The 16591-nt window shown below is 42.6% G+C and overlaps 2 protein-coding genes across 4 annotated transcripts in view; one reads left to right on the top strand and one right to left on the bottom strand.

The window, feature by feature from the left end:
* WIPF3 (WAS/WASL interacting protein family member 3) overlaps nt 1–7063 on the top strand; it is a 59486-nt gene extending 52423 nt beyond the window's left edge. Inside the window, 1 exon segment of the mRNA XM_017861350.1 lies at nt 6091–7063. Coding sequence (XP_017716839.1) covers nt 6091–6114 — 24 coding nt within the window. The 3' untranslated portion in view covers nt 6115–7063.
* Nucleotides 7064–11678: 4615 nt separating this feature from the next.
* Nucleotides 11679–16591, bottom strand: part of SCRN1 (secernin 1) — a 70740-nt gene continuing 65827 nt past the window's right edge. For all 3 annotated transcript variants that reach the window (XM_017861355.1, XM_017861353.1, XM_017861354.1), the window contains exon 8: nt 11679–15722. In XM_017861355.1, the coding sequence (XP_017716844.1) occupies nt 15564–15722 (159 nt within the window). In that variant the 3' untranslated portion in view covers nt 11679–15563. The remainder of the gene's footprint in view (nt 15723–16591) is intronic.

Genomic DNA, 16591 nt, shown 5'->3' with positions numbered 1-16591 from the left:
TAATGGGTGAAACAACCAGACAGGAGATAAGGAAAGAAATAGAGAACACAAAAAAGCTGTATATAACAGACATACACAGTACACTCTACCCAACACAGCAGTATATACATTCTTCTTAAATGTACCTGAGACATTTTCCAGGAGAGATCATTTGTTAAGTCACAAATTGAGTGTCTTAAATGATTTTAAAATATAGATATCAGGCCAGACACGGTGGCTCACGCCTGTAATCCTAGCACTTTGAGAGGCCTAGCGGGGTGGATCACCTGAGGTCAGGAGTACCAGATCAGCCTGGCCAACATGGCGAAACCTTGTCTCTACTAAAATACAAAAAAAAAGCCGGGCATGGTGGCGGGCACCTGTAGTCCCAGCTACTTGGGAGGCTGAGGTGGGAGAATTGCTTGAACCCAGGCAGCAGAGGTTTCAGTGAGCTGAGACTGTGCCATTGCACTCTAGCCTGGGCAACAAGAGTGAAACTCCATCTAAAAAAAAAAGATAGATATCAGACAAAATATCTTTCCTAACACAGTGTAATAAAATTATAAATCTAGAACAGAAATAAAACTGGAAAATTTAGAAATTTGTAGAAATTAAGAACTATACTCTTAAACAACTAATGGAACAAGGAATAAATCAGAAAGGAAACTACAAAACACCTGGAGATTAATTAAAATGAACATACAACATACCAAAATTAATGGAACACTGAAAGCAGTGCTAAGAGGGAGATTTATAGCTACAATTTTTACATTAAAAAACAAGAAAGTTATCAAATCAGCAACCTAATTTTACAATGTAAAGAGCTAGAAAAAGAAGAACAAACCAAACCTAAAGCTAGCAAGAAGGAAGGAAATGAAGAAAATTAGAACAGAGATCAGTGAAGTAGAGAATAGAAAAACAATACAGAAAATCAACAAAGCCAAAAGTTGGTTATTGAAAAGATTAACAAAACTGATAAACCTTTAGTTAGATAGACTAAGGAAAAAATAGAGAAGACTCAAATTGCTAAAATCAGAAATGAAAGTGGATATATTACTACTAATCCAACTGAAATAAAAAGGATTATAAGAGAGTATTATAAATAATTTTATGCCAAAAAGTTGGATAACGCAGATAAAATGGACACATTTCTAAAAATACAAAACCTACCAAGACCAAATCTCAATGAAATAGAAAGTCTGGCTGGGCATGGTGGCTCACACATGTAATCACAGCAGTTTGGGAGGTTAAGGTGGGAGAATTGCTTGAGGCCAGGAGTCTGAGCCAGCCTAGACAACATAGTAAATCCTGTCTCTACAAAAAAAAAAAAAAATTTTAATTAGCCAGACATGGTGGTGCGTGGCTGTAGTCTGGCTACTTGGTAGATTGAGGAGAGAAGATTACTTTAGCCCAGGAATTTGAGGCTGCAGTGAGCTATGGATTGCACCATTGCACTACAGCCTGGGTGACAGAGTGAGACCCTCTCAAAAAAGAAAGAAAGAAAAAGAAAAGAAAAAGAAGATAGAGAGTAGAAGGATGGTTACAAACTAGTGGGGGAGTGGAGTTGGGGATGGTTAATTGGTATAAAAAAATAGAAAGAATAAATAAGAACTACTATTTGATAGCACAACAGGTGACTATAGTCAATAATAATTTAACGGTGCAGTTTAAAATAACTCAAAGAGTATAATTGGATTGTCTGTAACACAAAGGATAAATGCTTGAGGGGATGGATACCCCATTTTCCATGATGTGATGATCACTCATTGCATACCTGTATCAAAACATCTCAGGTACCCCATAAATATATACGCCTACTATGTACCCACCAAAAAAAAGAAATAGAAAATCTGAATAGACTTATAACTAGTAAGGACATTTAACCATTAATCAAATGTCTCCCAAAAAAGAAAAGCTCTGGACTTCATGGCTTCATTGGTGAATTCTCCCAAACGTTCAAAGAACTAACCCAATCCCTCTAAAAGCGTTCCAAAAAATTGAAGAGGAGGGAACACTTTTTATCTACTCTATGAGACCAGCATTATCCTGATACCAAAGCCAGACAAAGACACTACAAGAAAACTACAGACCAATATCCCTTATAAACATTGATGCAGAAATTCTCAACAAAATACTAGCAAATCAAATCCAGTAGTATATTAAAAGGATTATATACCATGACCAAGTTGGATTTATTCCTGCATGGCAAAGATTATTCAATATATAAAAATCAGTTAATGCAATATATGGCATTAATAGGATGAAGGGAAAAAACACATGCTCATCTCAATTGATGCAGAAAAAGCATATGACAAAATTGAAGACCTTTTCATGATTAAAAACATTCTCAATAAACTAGGAATAGAAGGAAACTCCCTTAACATAATAAAAGCCATATATGAAAAATCTACAGTGAACATGCTCAATGGTGAAAGACTGAAAGCTTTTGCTTTGAGATCAGGAACAAGGCAAGGATGCCTGCTTTCATCGCTTCTATTCAGCATAGTACTGGAAGTCTATCCAGAGCAGTTGGGCAACAAAAAGAAATAAAAGGCATCCAAATTGGAAAGCAAGAAGTAAAATTATCTCTGTTTGCAGATGATATGTTGTTATATGTAGAAAACTCTAAAGATTTCACCAAAAAAAAAAGCTGTTAGAAATATTCAGCAAAGTAGCAGGATACGAAGTCAACATACAAAAATATGGTTGTATTTCTCCATACTAACAATGAGCAATCTGAAAAGAAAATTACAGAAACAATTCCATTTATAATAGCATAGAAAAGAATGAAATACTTAGCAGTTAACCAAAGAGGTGAAAGATTTGTATAATGAAAACTATAAAACACAGCTGAAATAAATTAAATAAGACATAAATAAATGCAAACACATCCCATGTTCATGGGTTAGAAGACTTAATATTGTTAAGACGTCAATATTACCCAAAGCAATCTGCAGATTCAGTATAAACCCTACTAAAATCTCAATGACATTTTTTTTCAGAAATAGAAAAACCCAGAATCCTAAAAGAAGAATCCTAAAATTCACATGGAATCTCAAGGAACTCCTTGAAATAGCCACAACAATCTTGAAAAAGAAGAAGAATCTAGGGGACTCATACTTCCTATTTCAAAACTATAATAATCGAAACAGTGTGGTACTGGTGTAAAGACAGACATACAGACCAATGGGATAGAATAAAAAGCAATAAATAAATAGAATAAAAAGAAATAAACCCTTGCATATACGGTCAAATGATTTTAACAAGCATGCCAAGACCCTTCAATAGGGAAAGGGTAGTATTTTCAACAAATGATGCTAGGAACACTGGATATCCCTATGTAGAAGAATGAAGTTGGACCCTTACTAATACCATATGCAAAAATTTACTCAAAATGAATCGAAGACCTAAATGTAGTACCCGAAACTGTAAAACTCTTAGGAGAAATCACAGGGCAAAAGCTTCATGACATTGGATTTGACAGTGATTTCTTGGATATGACACCAAAGGCATAGGCAACAGATAAGCAAACTGGACTTCGTGAAAATCTTTAAAATCTGCATATCAAAAACAACATAAAAAAGAAAAGGCAACCCACAGAATGGGAGGAGATATTTGCATATCATATATCTGATAAGAGATTAATATCCATAATATGTAGAGAACTTATGAAACTCAACAACAAGAAAACAAATAACCTAATTTAAAAAGGAGCAATGGACTTGAATAGACATTTCTCCAAAGAAGATAAACAAATGGCCAAAGAGCAGAGGAAAAGTTGCTCGGCATCACTAATCATTAGAGAAATACAAATCAAAATTACAATGAGACAACACCTCATACACATCAAGATGGCTGCTATCAAAACAAAACAAAATAACAAGTGGTGGCAAAGATGTGGAGAAAATGGAACCCTTATGCACCGTTGGTGAGAATGTGAAATGGTACAGCTGCTGTGGAAAACAGTATGGCAGTTCCTCAAAAACTAAAAAACAGAATTACCATATGATCTGGCACTTCCACTTCTGGGTATATACCCAAAAGAATCTAAAGCAGAGCCTGGAAGAGGTATTTGTACACCCATGTTCATAGCAGCATTATTTACAATAGCTAAAATGTAGAAGCAGCTTGAGCCTTTTGTAGTTGATGAGTGCGATGATTGGGTATTCATGTGCATGTGTGAGATGTGCCACCTCTGAACCTTGTTACAGCCTTGGCACATTACCCATCTGACCTGAACTTGGAAAAATAAAATAAAATAAATAAAATAAATAAAATGTAGAAGCAACTCAAGTATCATAGATAGATGAATGGATAAACAAAACGTGATGTACACATGTACGGTGGAATATTATCCAGCTTAAAAAGTAGGAAGTTCTAAAATATGCTTCAGTATGGATGAACATTGAGAACATTATTCTAAGTGAAATAAGCCACTCACAAAAGACAAACACTATATGCTTCCATTTACATAAGTACTTACGGTAGTAGAGACAGAAAGTAGACTGGTGCTTGCCAGAGATTAGAGGGAAAAAGAAAATTGAGAGGTATTGTTTAATGGGTACAGAGTCTCAGTTTTACAAGATGAAAAGAGTTAAACAAAAGTGGGTACTGCTGATTGGTTGCACAACATTATGAATGTATTTAATACCCCTAAATTAGACACTTAAAAATGATTATTAGTTAGCTGGGTGTGGTGGCTCATGCTTGTAATCCTAGCACTTTGGGAGGCCAAGACAGTTGGATCACCTGAGATTGGGAGTTCGAGACCAGCCTGACCAACATGGAGAAACCCCATCTCTACTAAAAATACAAAATTAGCCAGGTATGGTGGTGCATGCCTGTAATCCCAGCTACTTGGGAGGCTGAGGCAGGAGAATTGCTTGAACCCATGGATGGAGGTTGCGGTGAGCCAAGATCACACCATTGCATTCCAGCCTGGGCAACAAGAGTGAAACTGTCCCCCCGCAAAAAAAAAGTTACTAGTGTAAATTTTATGTTATTTGTATTTTACCACAATAAAAGTGGAGAAAAAACGTTAATAGGCATTCACTCTGGAAGACTATGGCTGACTTTTACTTTCTTCTTTTTGCATTTGTACAATTTCCAAGTTTTTTACAATGATTATACTATTCCTGTCATCAGGAAAATATAGTAATAATCATAATCATGTTCCTTCATATTTGTATGGCTCTTTACATTTTTCAGTTAGCTTGCATAAGTTATATCATCTAGTCCTTTTAATAACCCTGTGATGTAAGCTGGAGAGATACCTTTAATGCCATTTTTATAGAAAACTGCTCTAGAAATTTGAAGAACTTGCCCATGTCACAATGCCCAGACCTTCTGACCTCTTGTCCAGTGCTTCTTCCATAATGCCTCACTGCTTTTCCTGGCATGTTAGAATCTCCAGGGACAAGAATCCTCCTCACTACCAATGTGTCAGACATTGTGCAGGATCTGGTTCCCAGCTTCGTGGCAGGCATGCACCCAGATCACCTGAGTCTGGTGGTTTTGATCTCCGCCTGCCAGTCTAGTCAAGGTGGATTGTAAAGTCTCCTTTGGGCATTCCACAGTCAAAAAGATCTTTGTATCTCACTGGATACCATCTTAATTCATTTTCACTGCAGTGAGACACAAAACAATCACCCAGAGAAATCACTGGGTTCTAGACATTGCAAACAATACCCCAGGGACTGCTCTTTTTTATGGATAGAGTGGTCAGTGCATGGGTGGGAGCCCTGGGCTGGAAGTCTGAATGCCTAAATCTGTTTCTTGCCTTTCCACTGCCTTGACTTGGGATCTCCAGCATGTTTTTTGATTTCCCTGAGCTTTCTGTCAAGTGAATTGCTGATGATCAGTTCTATAAATGTTTATAAAACAGTATTAGGTCCTCACATACCATCAACTACATATCCCATTTCATCATGTTTCCACCTACAGTCCCTTGGGTAAAAAGCAGCTCTTTGCATAAGCATCTCCCCAAACTTGACAGCCTTGCATGAATGAGAAGCTGCAGTGCCCAGCCTGTTTGGGGGGGTAGAGTAGGAGGGCTTTCATGTGCAAGAGTCTTCTAACTCCACCTGGTAATGTTCTGTTATGTTTCCACAGTTATCTCTGAAGACTCTTCGGTGAGAAGACAGATGAAGCCAAGGTCCTGGGGTTCCAGGTTGCAGAACAACATGTCAGACCCCGCCCACCCCATGCTCAAGCTGTAATTCAGTTGGCATACAGGCTTGGAATTGAGAATTTATTTATTGTAAATATGTGGTTTGCACGGGCTTTAAAGCAGTATTTTAATGGACTTTTATTTCAGTAATATTTTTTAAAACACCCCTCATTTTTCCGTTTTTTACACTGCATCTTGGCATTTGTCTGTCAGCTCAGATAGAGCCCTGTCCCTCCACCTAGTGCCCGCTCCATGACTGTGAATATGCTTGCAGGCTGGCCCTTCCTAGATTCTGAACCATTTGTAGAGAGTCCTTCGTTTGCAGGTAGCCCCAAAGTTATAAATATCCACAACGGCTTCTTATTGGCATGATTTTATATTCTCATCACACTAACTGCAAAATCAAACCAAACAATGCCTTATCAATGATGCAGCTCAGAGGAAGTAGTGTGTTCCCCACACCCAGACAGTGCCGCGCGGCCTCCAGGGAACGAGATGCCATGTCTCGCTTTCATTTTGCAGTACAGGGATTTTTTTTTTTTCTGCTTAATGTAAATATATCACAAAGTAAAGGCAAGAGTGGGCTTGGCCCCTCAGATGCCGACCACAGGGCCCCTTTTGTAACTGAATAATCCTCCAAGTAGCCAATGCTCCTACTGTTTACAGTGTCCCTAGTGCCCAAGTCTCTGTCACTTTCCTTCTGTTCCCTCCAAGTTCCCAGTCCCATCCCGGTAGCCAGCTTTACGAGATTTTGCTGTTTCTTCCCTGCAGATTAAAAACATACACAACTCATCATTATGCTAAACTACCAATTGTATCTCAGCGGTCTCCCCTTCTGCCCTTGCTTCAAGTGTGGACTTCATGGAAAATATGACATGAAAAAGTGTAGAATGAAACATCGTGTGAAATACCTGCCACAAATACCTGGTGCCTCACTGCCCCCTTCTTAGGATCCTTGGAGCCACCATCGGGCAAAACCTAGCTCCCTTCTGAGCTAAAGGAGAACCTTGCCTGACAACTCCACATTCATTCCCTTGTGGTGAGCACCTGTCTGTGGGGAGATGTGTGCAAGCTCTGCCACTCTGAATATGGAAAGGTCAGGCCGGGCTGGGCCTGCTCTTCACTCCCTCTTCTTGATCCTGCAGGGAGTGGAAGTGTGTTTTTGCTTGCTGCCTGATCCCTGATGTTCCCCATCCTTGGTCGGGGAAGACTGTGACAGAGGAAGGAGAAAAAATAGAAGGAAACAGACTGATCCCTGGGCTGTGCTCAAAATAGCTGCCCTTTAAAGGAAATCAGGCAGGGAGGGGAGGGAAGCCAGTGAAAAGAAATTTGCTTTGCAACACCCCACACACACATTCACCCCCGAAGGATATCGTGTCCAGACCAAGCCATCCAGAAAGGCAGCCGGTCAGGAGGGTGTGGGCAAACATGACTGCATCTGCCTCACTGTTGTCTGGAGTAAAGACCCAGGTGGTGTCCTGCCGCAGTGCTGTGCTTTCTCATTCCAGATGGAAGCAAGTGAGCCAGGGTCAAATTCCCATCTCTGGGGGAATGAATCAAGCCAAAACTGTAACACCTAAATCAATAGAAAAGTTTTTGCAGGTCATCAGCTCTGGGCATAACTAATTTGTTTTATTGGTTCTGGAAGATTTCCAAAAAGCCAGAATTTATTATTATAACATTGTCCACTCCACCGCCCTCACAGTTGTATAAAATAATTATAAAAGTTTTAATGATCCCGATTAAGAAGACCCTGAACAAAGGCAACTCCACCTTCAGAGTAGACTGCCTGCCCTAATGAGGTGTTTAGGCATTCGCGTCCCCTGTGGCTGGGATGGAAATTAAAATAACACTATTTAAGGACAGAGGGGGCCGGGAGCAGTGGCTCACGCATGTAATCCCAGCACTTTGGGAGGCCGATGTGGGTGGATTACTTGAGGTCAGGAGTTCAAGGCCAGCCTGGCCAACATGGTGAAACCCTGTCTCTACTCAAATACAAAAAATTAGCTGGGCGTGGTGGCTCACACCTGTAATCCCAGCAATTTGGGAGGCTCAGGCACAAGAATCACTTGAACCCTGGAGGCGGAGGTTGCAGTGAGCTGAGATGGTGCTACTGCACTCCAGCCTGGGCAACAGAGCGAGACCCTAATTCAAAAAAAAAAAAAAAAAAAAAAAAAAAAAACAGAGGGGAGGAAGGAGCAGAAACCAAAAATGGCAATTAGGGAGAAATCTCAGGAATGTGGCATCCCATCTCCCCTTGAGACCTATCACTGAATTCACAACCCTTGGAGCTCATGCTGGTGCACTGAGTTCCTTTGGCGGTGTAAAGGTTTAACCCCTTGACTGTAAACTCACACTTAGAGACATCTGAGTCATACAGTCCCCGCCATTGTCACATATTCTCAATGACACTGCAGTCTGTGACTTCTCCAGTGTTTCACCTGTATTTTATTTTTATTGATGTCTCCTTCTGCAGATTAATTTCTTTGTACTTAATAAATTTTAGTAAGCGGAAATGCTTCCAGTCGTTTCCTTGTTAAAACCCATCAATGGTCACCAATATTAATCTAAATCAAACATTTTTAAGGATCAGGAGAAGTTGAAGTTCTAAGAATGACAAAAAATAGATATTTATATGGATAAACTGCTTGCTGTAACATACTGTTAGATAACAGGGCCTTTCTTTCTTGAGCTAACTAGCCTAACTGGTATTTGGAAAAACCAAGCAAGAAAAAAAAAATTTCTCAGGTGAATTTTAAAAAAGTAGGTAACACTGTATTCAGTTTGATTAACATAGAATGGGTGGAGTATTGCTTATAAATTCTGCTAAATTGTGTTGAAATAGAACAACCTTCACCCTACGTGCACTTAGCCTCACTCCCAACTCAGCAAACCCCTCAAAAAAGCCTCCTGTAGGAACAGAATCGTCTTGAATCCCCCCGTAGCATTTTAAGGTGGACCTTTGGGAACAGGGTTCAGGGGAGGTGAGATTTATCTGCTAGGTAAGCTATCTCAGAGATAGTGCTTGGAGGGCAAACCAGGATCTGAATCTCGGTTTTGCCTCTTACATGTTGCCTCTTACAGTCTGTGCCTCAGCTTCCTCTTTTGTCAAAAGGGGACATAAATATGTATCCGAGTGTATACTGGTGAAGATTCAATGATGTAATACACATGGGCAAGCCCTCAGCCCTTGAATCACAACGGAGCCGGTGACTGCACACCCTGCACCCCGGGGAGCGGTCAGTTTGCTGATTCCGCGCTTGGGCACAAACAGGGCTCTGCTGGCTGCATCCCAGGCACTCTATTCAATGTTTGCTGAGCTGCTCAGACCACACTTCACTAACTCTGCTGCTGGATAACAATGAGAGAGCAGTCATTAAAATTCATAGATGTTCCTGAAATAAATCTCATCTAGAAACTAATTTCAAAGCTGGTTACTACACACTTTGCATCAGAATTAGTTAAGGGGCCGTTTTATCGCTCTTATTGGTGGAGATACAGATTGGCTCTTTCATGGCCAAAAGGGCCGGTCTGAGTGGGGAAGAAAAAGTAAGGGCCGAAGACAATCTACAAAGTGGACGATGAACCTCAAAGTCACATTGAGTGTGGCAGTGGTGAAGTAGCTAGAAGTGTAAGTACCTTTTATGGAGTTAAGTGTGGGAGACATGGTTCCTAGAGAGGGAGTAAGTTAATGGGAAGGGCTGTGGACTCCAGAAGCAAGTTCCAAATTCTCAGACGGTGCCCCAGGAGGCTTCAGCATTCTCCATCCACCCATTCTGTTATGGGTTGAATTGTGTCCCCACAAAATCCATATGTTGAAGTCCTAAGCCCCAGTACCTCAGAATATGACCTTATTTAGAAATAGGCCCATTGCAGATTCCGTTAGTGAAGATGAGGTCATACTGGATCAGGGTGGGCCCCTGATGCAGTATGACTGGTGTCCTTACAAAATGAAGAAATTGGACACAGATATAGACACAGGGAGAACACCACATGAAGATGAAGGCAGAGATAATCAGGATGCTGCTTCTATGGGCCCCGAAGTGCTGAAGATTGCCAGCAAGCCACCAGAAGGTGGCAAGAGACACGAAACACATTCTCTCTCACGCCCCTCAAAAGGAACCAACCCTGCAGATGCCTTAGTCCTGGGACATCTGCGCTCCAGAACTGGGAACCAGGAAATTTCTCCTGGTCATGCTGCCCCGTTTGTGGTACTTTGTGACGGCAGCCCCGGCAAAAGAATCTAGGCCCTGTCACCCAGAGCTGTGCAGGAGGGTACAATGTTTATGAAAAGAGAAGTAGGAATAAAATTTCAGAATTAGCAGTTCCTTGTCATGTAAACAGAGCAGTCATCTACCCTGACCTTGAAACAGGTCACTCACTGCAGGTGACTAAGTGCTATCTTCACGAGCAAGACATTCAGTTGCGTTTTGCCTGTCACAGTGGAGAGAGAGTCATGGAAAGCAAGCTGGCATTTCTGGGTCACAGGAGTGGAGAGAGCTGGCTTTTTCACTAAGTGGCATCCTCTCCTGTTGTGGCATTGCTAACGCGTTGGAATCAAGACGCCTGGTACACAGTACCAGCCACTCTGATGATCTAGACTTCCATTCTAGTAACTGTGGTAAAATACACATAAAGTCTACCATCCTTACCATGTTTAGTGTTTAATTCATTCGTGTTGTGTACATTCATATTGTTGTACAACCGTCACCACCATCCCTCTCCATAACTCATCTTGCGAAACTTTCTGAAACTCTATACTCATTAAACAGTAACTCCCAATTTCTCCCCCACACCAGCCCGAGCAACCACCCTTCTAATTTCTGTCCCTATGATTTTGACTGCTCTAGGTACCTCATAGAAATGAAACCATATAATATTCGTGACTGGTTGATTTCACAGAGCATAACATCCTTAAAGTTCATCCATGTTGTAGCATGTCAGAATCTGCTTCCATTTTTTTTAAGGATGAATAATATTCCATTGTATGGATATAACATTTTGTTTCTCCATTCTTCCATCTGTGGATACTTGAGTTGCTTCCAGATTTTCACACTGTGAATAGTGTTACTATGAACATGGGTGTGCAACCTCTCTTCCAGACCCTACTTTCAGCTCTGTTGTGTATACCCAGAAGTGGGATTGCCTGATTACAGGATAGTTCTATTTTTAATTTTTTGAGCAACTCCATACTGTTTCCCACGATGGATGCACTGTTTTATATTCCCACCAACAGTGCATAAGGGTTCCAATTTCTCCACATTTGTTATTTTCTGGTTGTGGTTTGTTGTTGCTGTTGTTGTTGTTTTTGATAGTAGCTATCCTGATGGGTGTGAGGTGATACTTCGTTGTGGTTTTATATTTAAAGACTGAATTTACCCACAGAACATTACATAATGCAAGAAACTGCTGAACTGACTGTTTACTGAATATTCCAGCCAGAAAAATATATTTCTTCTCATACATCTTCTATGTTGCGACTGAGGCCCACATTTATTTACGAGACACAAAACAGAAGAGGCCACTCCACTGGATGTTAATTTCAGGGTTTTTTTTTATTGTATGCTTGATGCATTTAGAGACAATTCCAAGGGCAAGCACTGGATAGGGTTATTATCTGCTTTGTAGATATTTGTACAAAAGATTGTTAACACTACATGGTCAGTTCCCACTGCAGGAAACAGAATGATTTTCTTTTCTTTCTTTCTTTTTTTTTATTATTCCCTGCCAATAGCATTTTCCATCTAACACATTTAAATTCTCACAACATAATTGCAAACATGTACATATTGGTTCCCACGAGAAATCTGCAGGTGACATTTGGGCATGTTTGGAGTCAATCAGATAAAGCACATTATGACAGAAACCATAAGAGGGGAGCTGGGACCTGGGACTGTGCAGAATGAAAACCCACGGCTACGGGAAGCATAAGCTTGTGCTGCAACGGCACGTGCACATGACCTGCCACTCCTGGCCCTCCACGGAGCATGCCCAGCGAGGGCGCCTCCTCCCTCCCTCCTCCACGTGCTTCCTTCCTAAGGCTGAGAGTTCAACTGAAGACCTTCCTCAATAAATGACAGAGGGCTCTTCAGTCAGGAATGCAGTTAGTGGTTTCATGACAGACACACTGGTCCCACCCGGCTTCCCTGCAGAACCAGCCAGAGCTGTATAACACCTGTACCAATGTGGGATGACAACAGCTAGGAAGCAAAGTAATTTGCCTGGTTGATAATTATTTTTTATACCTAATGATTCACCCAGTAGTAAAGGAACCCCACAGCTAAGATCTAATGGGCAAATACCTGCTCTGTTAGTTTATAAGAAAGACTCGTTCTAATAACACCGGGTCTTATGTTATTGGGCACCAAGGAATCTCCGTAATTTCGATTATATCTTTATTCTACCTAAAGTTTCAAAGCACCTCCAAGAATGAAAGGGTACTATTTCTGTTTTACTAATTTACTCCTGCCAGAGCTTCTGTCCTGGAATATGAGGGCTATTTTCACCTATAGTCAATCCCATCTATTAGATAAGACGAGCTAGCTTATGTTTGGTTATAGGGCAAGGGAGTGGGGGAGAGATTCTGTCCTTTCTGGCCATGGCTTCTTTCTGCACAAGCATGCTCAGCCCCCACCCCAGTCTGAAAAGATACACAAAGGGTCTCCTAGGAAGCTACTTATACACTGTGACCCTTAAACACAATTTTTGCATTTCATCTTGAATATTCATGTTCCCCATACTGCCTTCAGAAAAACAATCCCTGGTCAACAAATTATTCATGTAACAAGCATTTTCCAAAGCAGAATCTGTTAGGAACATTTAAAAATGAACATTCCTCACCGTAACAGCCTGCTCGAAACCCAACAACCTATTTCCAGCTGTTAATATAAGTACATAAAATCCCTAAAAGTAAGTGCAGCCACATCAGCAGATTCTCTGCTCTCTTCTTCTCTTTCTCCACCCATTCCAATGCACAACTGTCCACTGCACTTACAGACCACCTCCAGACCTGATGGGAGCTGCCACGCCCCTTTTAACTTTTGCCAGGCTGTGCCATGCCCTCTAGTGGTAGGACTAGGACATCACAATTGTGGTGTAGAGTATTAGCATTAGCCAAGACAGCCCTCAATTAGGGCTGCCTTCTTTAAGAAGCTTGACCAAGGTCAATGTCCCCTAACAGAAGTAGCCATTGTGTTTCCCAATGGGTAATGACACAAAGCGGGTAGGGTTATCCATGGCCTTTGGCCCACAGAAATGAAACCAGGCTTCTATGTAATTCATTCTCACTAGACTTCTTTCGGTCAAATTCTGAATCACCTTGGTTATCTCAGACATGTCAGGTCTGATGAGACATTTCATAGTAGGCGAAGGTGAAATCACGCAGTGAAATTTTAGAGCGGCTTTCTGCATCATCTTGCTTTACATAGCCACTTGGAACATGGACTTGGGAGGGGAGAGGTACCTACGTCACCCTTGAACCTCACTTTTCCCCCCCTTAACAGTGATAGAAAGACACTTTTAGAATAGCCGCCCCACCTAAAAGAACACTCTAAATTCACCAACAGTGAAAGCCCGGGCCAAACCTGCGTGAAGCTCTTAGCAGCTACAGGCCACCATTATTGGTTGCCGTTAACTCTGTCAGCTGAAATCGTCTTCCCATCGCCCACAATGTGTGGTTAATGATTTTATATACAGAGTTTACAAAACTGCTGAGCAAAAAGCTCATGGCACTCCTACGCTCATGCTCTTGGAGAGTTGGTAGGAAAAAAGAATGTGTTCTGATGAAACCTCTGAGCCTCACTGTTCACATCCATGTAATGGGGCTGGGTCCCCTCAAAATCTCATGATACAGCTGCTGGGAAGGAGTTATTAACCCTGTCATTTCCCAGATAGCTGATACTCACAATGTTTCCATTTGCAGATTCCTGCCAAGAATGATGAGGCAGGATTAGGCCCCACTGGTGCTCTCCCACTAGTGCTCTCCCACTAGCTGCTGTATTTACGTACACTTCTGTTCATCATCTCCGCCCATTTCAGGAGTGGCTGAGAGCTTGAATAGATGGCGGTAAGCTCCCCACCACCACCCCACGCCCAGTGCAGCTACCCACCTGAATGAAGGCAGCTCCTGGGACATGTGAGGTGTGAGGAGTCGGGGGAAGAGCCAGGGAAGTCAGCTGCTTTGTATTTGGATTTGTGGGATGTAAAGGGCTTGGCACGAAGGGTGGGGCCTGAACTGGTATCCTACAGAGAAATGCTTCTATATCCATCTGTCACCTCCTTGCCCTCTGTCTTCCCAGTGCTAAGCCCATCTGGTCTTCCTTGCATGCTTTTCTATGCTCTGGTAGTCAGTCAAATCCTTTAAGTGAACCCGACATTGTAAACAAATCAGTTTAATTAAAGTCTCTCTGTTGAGATAATGTAGTGACTGCTAGGATTCCAGCTATTTAACTAGAATCTAAATAGTCAAGAGTTCCTCCTTTTCTTTCCCTCGTTAGCAGAGAGATTCACCGCTCTGTGGGTGGAACTGTGCCATAAGGCCATTCAATCACTCCTGGACTAGCTGTTGGTAACTAGACTGCGAATCATTTCTACACAACGAATCCTGTGGTGGCTGTGCTGCTGTAGGGAGAGCTGCCGCCTGGGACATCGATGCAGTGATTCAGAAGGCCACCAGCATGGCTACCTCTGAATCTCAGAAGTGAATAGGCTCCGGCTAATAAATTATCAGCTCTCCTGTAAGTGGAAGCAGCTCTGCAGTCCACCACATGTAAGCACAGTGCACGGAAAATGGGAAGACAGGTTCTTCAGAAGCCCAGGATGTAGGAAGGAGCCAGGACTGGAGAGGGGTCCCTTTCTTCCTTCCCACTGGTCCTGTCCCCCAGAAGACACCTGTGGAGACACTGTGCACCACAGGCATGCACTCACGGGAGGCAGGGAGGTTCCCCTTGACAACACACACAAGAGCCCTGTGTGTGTGCACAAATGCCTCTTGTTAACCTGAAAGAAACCGCTACTGAGGGAAAGACTAAGACTTCAAAAGAATTTGCTTTTCCCGCCAACTCAGCACTGTGGAGCCTGCCTTTGAAGGCTTGATGAACTCTAGTCCTCTTGTAAAAGGCTAATGTGTCCATTGCCACTGAAATACAATAATAGCAGCTTAAAATCCACAATTAGTCACACAACCGAACAACAGGCAACGGGATACATGTTACACTGCACAGGAAGGAGACCTACATTGCAGAAGGGGACACTGTGAGATTCAAGGCGGAACACAAGGTAACTGTTTGATCTGGCTTCGGAAAAGAAGGCCACATCTTAACTTTCTCATTTTACTCAAACAGGAGAGTGGTTTGTTTTGCTGGTAATTTAGTAAGGTGGGAAGTCTTAAATAAGAAGGGGAAAGGGAGCGCTTACTTCACTTAAAGAACTTAATCTCTGTGTCAACACAGTCATAGAAAAGGTCCCCCACTTCTGCAGGGTCCAGGGGCTCGGAGCTGGTCAGGATTTCCTCCATGGCTTCCAGGCCTTGCTTCTCCAGCTCCAGCATGGTGCTCCTCAGCTTGCGACCTTGCTCCTGAGGAAGGACACGACGGCTTTAGGTGTCAGCAAAACAGCGGGGGGCATTGCAGCAGACACTGAAAGCCTCTAGGGGGCCAGCTGGCTTCCTGCTCAAGGTCCTGTCCTCCTCACACTCCGTTTCTCACACGACTGCCGCAGGGATTGTTCTAGAATGCCAGTGTGGTTATGTCACTGCCCGACTTAGAACACTTGCACAGCTTCCTGCTGCCTTTAGGACAAAGCTCAGATCCCAGAGTGACACTGAGGGAATGCTTCCCCTGCATCTCCCTACTCCTCAGCTGGACTGAATTCACTGCAGCCCTCTGGCCTCTGATGCTGTCTCGCCCCTGCACAGGTGGCCCTGCCCTCTGGAGGGCCGTCCCCTTCCTCAGCGCTTGGTCGACGTGCACTCATCTTCAGTCTCCTTGCAAAGCCTTTCCTCTTCCCCGCACAGTGCCACACCGTTCCCCCTGCCATGGGCGCTGTCTCCCACCTTGTGCTGGCTTGCCTCTGCAGCTGTGGCCCCTTGGATGGGAACCGGGCTCATTTCTATCCTCCAGTGACCGGGAGGGCACTCTCAAAAAATGTTCATTGAATGAAAAAAAACATGGATCAATGAATAAACAGGTGCCATGTCTCTCCCGTTCACTCTTTTTCTGAGATGGTGAGTTCACTGCTTCCATGGGACTCACTCATTTATGGCAGATGATAGTGAAAGCTTTCATTTGCCCCATGAGTCCCAGAACTGAGAAGCTGCTCTCACCGCCCGCCCACCACTGCGCCATGCAGCGTCATGTGACTCCACCTGAGAGTCGTTTCTAAATTTCAAAACCCACCAGCCTCAGCAGTCTCATCTCTTTGAACACACAGCCCTTTCTACCTCTT

Source organism: Rhinopithecus bieti, unplaced genomic scaffold, assembly GCF_001698545.2.
Source record: "Rhinopithecus bieti isolate Rb0 unplaced genomic scaffold, ASM169854v2 scaffold_61709, whole genome shotgun sequence".
NCBI classification, from domain to species: domain Eukaryota; kingdom Metazoa; phylum Chordata; class Mammalia; order Primates; family Cercopithecidae; genus Rhinopithecus; species Rhinopithecus bieti.
Note: the sequence above shows the minus strand (reverse complement) of the source record. Positions and strands in the feature narration are given on the sequence as shown.